The sequence below is a fragment of the Xyrauchen texanus genome, chromosome 45, assembly GCF_025860055.1.
Source record: "Xyrauchen texanus isolate HMW12.3.18 chromosome 45, RBS_HiC_50CHRs, whole genome shotgun sequence".
NCBI lineage: Eukaryota > Metazoa > Chordata > Actinopteri > Cypriniformes > Catostomidae > Xyrauchen > Xyrauchen texanus.
In genome coordinates, this window is record NC_068320.1 from 27,788,255 (window position 1) to 27,795,754 (window position 7,500).

At 38.7% G+C, this 7,500-nt stretch overlaps 2 protein-coding genes across 3 annotated transcripts in view; both read right to left on the reverse strand.

Annotated features, from left to right (window-relative positions):
• The window catches only part of dpysl5b (dihydropyrimidinase like 5b), a 21,673-nt gene extending 17,502 nt beyond the window's left edge, over positions 1–4,171 (reverse strand). Inside the window, exons 1-2 of one of the 2 annotated variants that reach the window (XM_052118364.1) lie at positions 4,104–4,171; positions 437–701 (exon numbers count right to left, since the gene is read on the reverse strand). In XM_052118364.1, the coding sequence (XP_051974324.1) occupies positions 437–697 (261 nt within the window). In that variant the 5' untranslated portion in view covers positions 698–701; positions 4,104–4,171. Of the gene's footprint in view, positions 1–436; positions 725–4,103 lie in introns of both variants that reach the window. The other variant, XM_052118363.1, reaches the window with a different exon arrangement.
• Positions 4,172–4,445: 274 nt separating this feature from the next.
• LOC127637340 (sine oculis-binding protein homolog B-like) overlaps positions 4,446–7,500 on the reverse strand; it is a 27,446-nt gene continuing 24,391 nt past the window's right edge. Inside the window, exon 7 of the mRNA XM_052118355.1 lies at positions 4,446–6,027. The gene's annotated coding sequence lies outside the window, so the exon portion shown is untranslated. The remainder of the gene's footprint in view (positions 6,028–7,500) is intronic.

Genomic DNA, 7,500 nt, shown 5'->3' on the forward strand with positions numbered 1-7,500 from the left:
TTATGTCCCAGTGTCCACATATGTGGACATCATGTTTATGAACGCGCTGACGCCTGAAAAATGTATGCATTTTTTAAAGTGGCATATCAAATGAAACTAGAGACTCTCCTCTTTACAGCCAAACAGGTTTCAATGAAACATCGTCAAGAGATTTCATACCAGAGGCACTTTTGTTGTGTCTGTGCCCGTAGAAGCGCATCACAGAAATCAACGTCATGTTGTTGTGTCACGTGACTCGGTGCACCAGACGTTTAACCCTTAAATGACAGTCTAGAGTCTTGTGAACAGTATTCAGTCAGTTTAAATTTATTTAAATTGTGCGTTACGTATAGCGAAGCCAAACTACAACGTCCACGCATGTGGACGCGAGGTCACAATAGATGAAAAGTTTATAAGTTATCGTTAATAATGAATTGCGTTTGCGTCTCAGTCTCACCTTGGTTCCGCTGTAGAAGTCGTCTTGTGTGGTGGCGTTCATGAATGTCTGCTGCAGGTGCACGCTGGCATCGATGCCACCCGGTATCACCAGTTTACCTGATGCGTCAATCACTTTAGCCCCGCCAGGAATCATGAGCTCACGGCCCACCAGCTTTATGACTCCATTCTCAATGTAGACGTCCGCCTCCTGAGTGACATCATCATTCACGACCCGCCCACCTTTAATGAGAATCTTCATAGTGCTCGAGCCAGAAGCCATTATACTGGAGAGAGAGAAAAGTTTGGCCTATGAAATACAAAAACACACATGAAAGCGACTTTTCCAGTGTATATTTTTCCATGACTGATAAATGTTTTACTGCAGTTGTTCCATTAGTCACTGAGCTATTTCCACACACATGCATAGCTTTGTACCTTACATGGGAGAATCTTGACCCAAAATATATATATTTTTAAATATTTTTCATAAGGAAAGCATTAGGAGCATTTTTGTGCATTGTGACATCATCTTCATGACAATGAAGCACATTTCTGTAATGCATTCAGACAAAACACAATGCCGTTTTTAAATGAATAAATGCCTATAAATAGATTGTTGCCCTATTGCTCTATAAGAGATGTGTGTGTATGCAAAAGTGGGTCATCTTGTATTTTAAAATGCTGCTTTGCATATGCATGTTGCAGTATTATCATACAGAATATAAATAGATCACACACACAGCATGCATGTATGCACACACACAGCACTCAAGGGGTGTGACTAATACAACATTGTTTCAAGCAAACACACAGCAGGAGTCATGACATCAGTGAACATCCACTGCTACATTATGTATGTGTGTGTGTGTGTGTGTGTGTGTGTGTGTGTGTGTGTGTGTGTGTGTGATCATGCATGCTTTGTGTATGATGTGAGATGGGGAAAGCAGTTGGCGGTCCAAACTCAAACCGAGTAGCTTTGCTCCAAATTCCTGATGAGCTGTTCGCTGCCTATTGTTTACATATGGGGCCCGAGATGACAATTTCTGACTTTGGAACAGGACTAAGTGTTTATGTGAATTAATGTTGGCGTATATTGTTGATTACCACAAAAAATATTTTGACTCGCCCCCTCCTTTTCTATAAAAGAAGCAAAAATTGAAGTACTTACAATGGAAGTGAATGGGGCCAAATTGTAGAAGGATTACAATTTACAAAAAGACTCTGATGCAGTTTTGGGCAATTTTTCACACTCAAATTTAAAGCCTCACCATTCACACATACTGTTGACTATTTGCCAAAAATTGGTCTAATTTTTCAAAAAATATTCATAAATTATTCATAAATAACATTGTATGTTTATGATCTTATAACTTTTTTTTGCTGTTGTCTTAACTTTGTAAACATGTAATTCTGGTAAATCACCTTCCATCACAATATACAGATGTGAACTGTAGGGGGCGCTCTAACACATTATACCCCTCACAGATGTGAACTGTAGGGGGCGCTCAAACACATTTTACCCCTCACAGATGTGAACTGTAGGGGGTGCTCTAACACATTATACCCCTCACAGATGTGAACTGTAGGGGGCGCTCTAACACATTATACCCCTCACAGATGTGAACTGTAGGGGGCGCTCTAACGCATTATACCCCTCACAGATGTGAACTGTAGGGGGTGCTCTAACACATTATACCCCTCACAGATGTGAACTGTAGGGGGCTCTAACACATTATACCCCTCACAGATGTGAACTGTAGGGGTGCTCTAACACATTATACCCCTCACAGATGTGAACTGTAGGGAGCTCTAACACATTATACCCCTCACAGATGTGAACTGTAGGGGCGCTCTAACGCATTATACCCCTCACAGATGTGAACTGTTGGTGGCGCTCTAACACATTATACCCCTCACAGATGTGAACTGTAGGGGGTGCTCTAACACATTATACCCCTCACAGATGTGAACTGTAGGGGGCGCTCTAACACATTATACCCCTCACAGATGTGAACTGTAGGGGGCGCTCTAACACATTATACCCCTCACAGATGTGAACTGTAGGGGGCGCTCTAACACATTTTACCCCTCACAGATGTGAACTGTAGGGGGCGCTGTAACACAGATGTGCTCGTCCATAGACATTCAGTCTAATGTTCGGTTCAAGCAACACCCTCATTATTTCATTGAATATCTCGGCCTCTGAGTGGACTACAAGCTCAATCTAGGTGTCATTAGAAAGATAAGATCCTCCCCTTTACGATTATATATTTATCTTCAATAGTCGATAACATATTTTTCTGATAATTTGTTTTGCATGCTTTTACTGCTGGATGGCATATTTTGTTCTGGACATCTAAGATATAACATTGGATTATTCACACAAACAAGCTCACAGACAAGGAAACAATGGCTCATTTTTTAGAGAACTTCCTAGTGATAAAAGCAAACATAACGTTTTTGGCTATTTGGGGATAGCAGCAGAAGTTATCAGCACATAAATGAGACGTTTGTATTTGATGACTTACAGAAATCATATTTCACTTTGTTATTTTTTTGGAAATATTTTGAACTGTGATATTAGTTTAACCCAATATACTATACAGTCACATTCCTGAGAATGAGAGCTTTCATTTGATATATGACTTGTCCATATATGTGCTATGTGTTTTATTTTCATATAAATATTTCTACTGCATGGCCTCTAGGGGGCGCTAATTTTCAACGCGAATGTTTTAAGACTTTTTTTTTGTTATTTAAAGTAACATAAATGCAGAAGTGATAATTATCTATGAAAAGATCAGACTCTAAGCTTTCAAATGATCCCTCACATGCCCGACTTATATATACGGAGACTTTAACGTTTTAAGCTTGAGCATTTTTCACAATACAGCGCCCACTTTGAAGCCGCTGGTGGGTCAATAGAGTTTAAGGGGTTAAAGGCAGAAATATGAAGCTTATAATTTCATAAAAGCATTCATATTAATTCTTCTGTTAAAACTTTGAGCTGTAAAGTTGTTTAAATAATTGTTTTCACAGTCGTTTTAGGAATTTCGCGTTTATGGCATGATGTCATCATAGCAACGTAATGGTAAAATTGGCTATAATTTCATACAGAAAAGATTAGTAAGTGATTTTATCACACTAAAATCATAACACGTATTGTTTATGTCTTGTTGCTTTACTATTGAAACTGGCCAACAAATTTGCCCCATTGACTTCCATTGTAACTGCTCTTATTCTTATATTCTTATAATGTTACTATTCTCAAACACACACAAACATAAAGAGGATGATGATGATGTCACATCATGTCTCCATCCCTCCTTCTGCTGCATTCTGTCATTCATATTTAATCAGAATATTATATTAATATAGTCTATATCATCAAAGGGCCTATTACAATATAAAATATGCCCCATTTACATAATAACATAAAACATAAATTAGACGTTTATAGCCTAAATAGTTCGCATGTAAATTGCTTACATTTCTTTATCATTATTTTTTTTATATAAAATTTCCAAAAATGTAAACGAGTAATGAAACAACATAAAGAACATCGATTATAGGCTAAAATTAGCCTGTTATTTATCTTATTTCATGACACTAAGACTAAAAAGGTCCAAACAGGTACATACATAGTGGAATATCAAATATTAAACACATTTTCCGTTGTTACATACCGTATTTGATGATTTTCCTCCCGTTTGTGCACCCGCTCCGCCGCGAGCCGATGACAGCTGCCACTGAACGCGAGCGTCAGATCGACAGAAGAGCAAACCAATGAGAGGCCGAGTTCAGCGGGTCACTGGACGTATTAGCCAATCACAGTGAGCAGGAGGAGGGATTTGAGAAATGGTATAGATTTTGTTGTGAAAATGGAAATTATACTGACAGATTTAAACTGAATCTTACTTGATCAGTAACTGCATCCAGAATGTATCCTTTTCAGCACAGTAATTATTAATAAACATATTAAAAATATACAAGAAATCACATAAGATTTTAAAAGTTGAAATCTTTGTTTATTATTATCAACAAATAGTTATTGGCGTAATTCTCTGTTACAAAAAAATCACATAAGCACTCACTGATCATGTGAACTCGGAGACAGGTCATTTTCAGTGGTTGTACCACATGCTGATGCTAAAGCAATCACATTTAAATTAATGTACAGCTAAAGAACCAAGAGCAGAAATACCTGATGGGCATTGAGAATAATAGCCTGTATTTTACAGTGAAATTAGCTTCAAACATCTTCGGACAGAAACGAACAGTATGAAGATTGTTACAATATTGTCAATTTGTTTGGCATTCTGCAAAATGCATTGCTAGATATATCAATTGGCAACAATACTGAGATATCGTGAAAATATTTGAAATCAGTGGTTAACGGATGCAGAAAGAAAGTCCCGCCTTCCTGGTAAAAGAGCCAATCGTCTTTTAGATACAGACATAACCTGTCAATCAAATCAAAAATGCGCATGCGCAATAGCTATACAAGCCGGGAAAATGTATATATATATTTATTTTTTTAGCGTTATCTGAGGTAAAGAAACACAGTTTATGATTCCAGTTTTGTCAGAATTTACTGCTGATTTGTAATATGTTTTTGGTCGTAATCTTGACCAACGGTTATTGTGATTTCGGTCTCCACTCAAGTAGATAGGAGCTGCACAGGCATGACTGGAAATAGCCTCTCGAGATTGTTCCGATAGTGGACTGACTTGCTAGAGACACTTTGATAAACAATTGTATGTGTTTATTATCACAAAATTGTTTATCAAAGTGTCTCTAGCAAGTCAGTGAGTGCTGATGGCAATTACATGTTGTTGTTTTTTTAAACATCTACTATGGCAATACCATGGCACACTTTGCATCCATAGAACATTATTCATAAATTATTAATTGAATTAATGCAATCCCAAGTTTATTAAAAAGATGACATATTACTCTTTTTTTCTTGGTTCACTTAGAATAGTAGAATACCACAATATCTGTTGGCAATGTGTTACAACAGTCAGTATATTCATCAAATATGGCGGATGTTTGAACAGTCTGTCTCATAACAGGCACCAAATTATCCACCAGGGGTTAAAAAAGTTCATGAGCCGTTTCTGATATTTCAACAATAAAAATCCTACATGTACAGTCATAAAACACTTTTACTAAATGTTCTTGGAGGAGCTGATAGAGCTGAATAACATTTGTGTGTGTGTACTCTTGGCACTCTTTAGATCATGTCCAAAAAACGTCAGTGTGTCAGGTAACCCTACACCACAGCTGAACACACACACACACACACACACACACACACACACACACACACACAGGCGGTGAGGATGGGTTGCTTTGGGGAACAATGACTGGCTTTGTAAGAGCTCAGCAGAAGCACACACACACTGTTAAAGTGTAACTGGATCACTGATCTCTGTCTGATGTCTCATGATCCTCTGGAGATCGAGTCCTGCTGCCCCCTGCTGTGGGTTTGTTGGCACTGAGGGTCACCGGAGGACGTTTTTAGAGATGAATGTGCCCCTGTATGTCCATACACCACATCAAACTTCCCAAAACATGTTCTCTGTTATGCCACCACTGAGCTCACACCTGAAACAGAGAGCACGACAAAACATTATAAACTTGAATTTCATGAGAACATGTCCAGGTCATATTTCACTCCAAAACCAGACAGACAGATAGAACGATAGACAGACAGACAGATAGAACGATAGACAGACAGACAGATAGAACGATAGACAGACAGACAGATAGAATGACAGGCAGACAGTATGACAGACAGACAGAAAGAACAATAGACAGACAGACAGTATGACAGACAGACAGAAAGAACAATAGACAGACAGACAGATAGAATGACAGACAGACAGTATGACAGACAGACAGATAGAATGACAGGCAGACAGTATGACAGACAGAAAGAACAATAGACAGGCAGATAGAATGACAGGCAGACAGTATGACAGACAGACAGAAAGAACAATAGACAGACAGACAGATAGAATGACAGACAGACAGTATGACAGACAGACAGACAGATAGAATGACAGGCAGACAGTATGACAGACAGAAAGAACAATAGACAGACAGACAGACAGTATGACAGACAGACAGAAACAACAATAGACAGACAGACAGTATGACAGACAGATAGAAAGAACAATAGACAGACAGACAGATAGAATGACAGACAGTATGACAGACAGACAGACAGATAGAATGACAGGCAGACAGTATGACAGACAGAAAGAACAATAGACAGACAGACAGACAGTATGACAGACAGACAGAACAATAGACAGACAGACAGTATGACAGACAGACAGAAAGAACAATAGACAGACAGACAGATAGAATGACAGGCAGACAGTATGACAGACAGACAGAAAGAACAATAGACAGACAGACAGACAGTATGACAGACAGACAGAAAGAAAAATAGACAGACAGACAGACAGATAGAATGACAGACAGACAGTATGACACAGACAGATAGAACGATACACAGACAGATAGAACGATAGACAGACAGACAGATAGAACGATAGACAGACAGACAGATAGAATGATAGACAGACAGACAGACAGATAGAATGACAGGCAGACATTATGACAGACAGACAGAAAGAACAATAGACAGACAGACAGTATGACAGACAGACAGAAAGAACAATAGACAGACAGACAGATAGAATGACAGACAGACAGTATGACAGACAGATAGAATGACAGGCAGACAGTATGACAGACAGAAAGAACAATAGACAGGCAGATAGAATGACAGGCAGACGGTATGACAGACAGACAGAAAGAACAATAGACAGACAGACAGACAGTATGACAGACAGACAGAAAGAACAATAGACAGACAGACAGATAGAATGACAGACAGACAGTATGACACAGACAGATAGAACGATACACAGACAGACAGAACGATAGACAGACAGACAGATAGAACGATAGACAGACAGACAGATAAAACGATAGACAGACAGACAGTATGACAGACAGACAGAAAAATAGACAGACAGACAGATATAATGACAGACAGACAGTTTG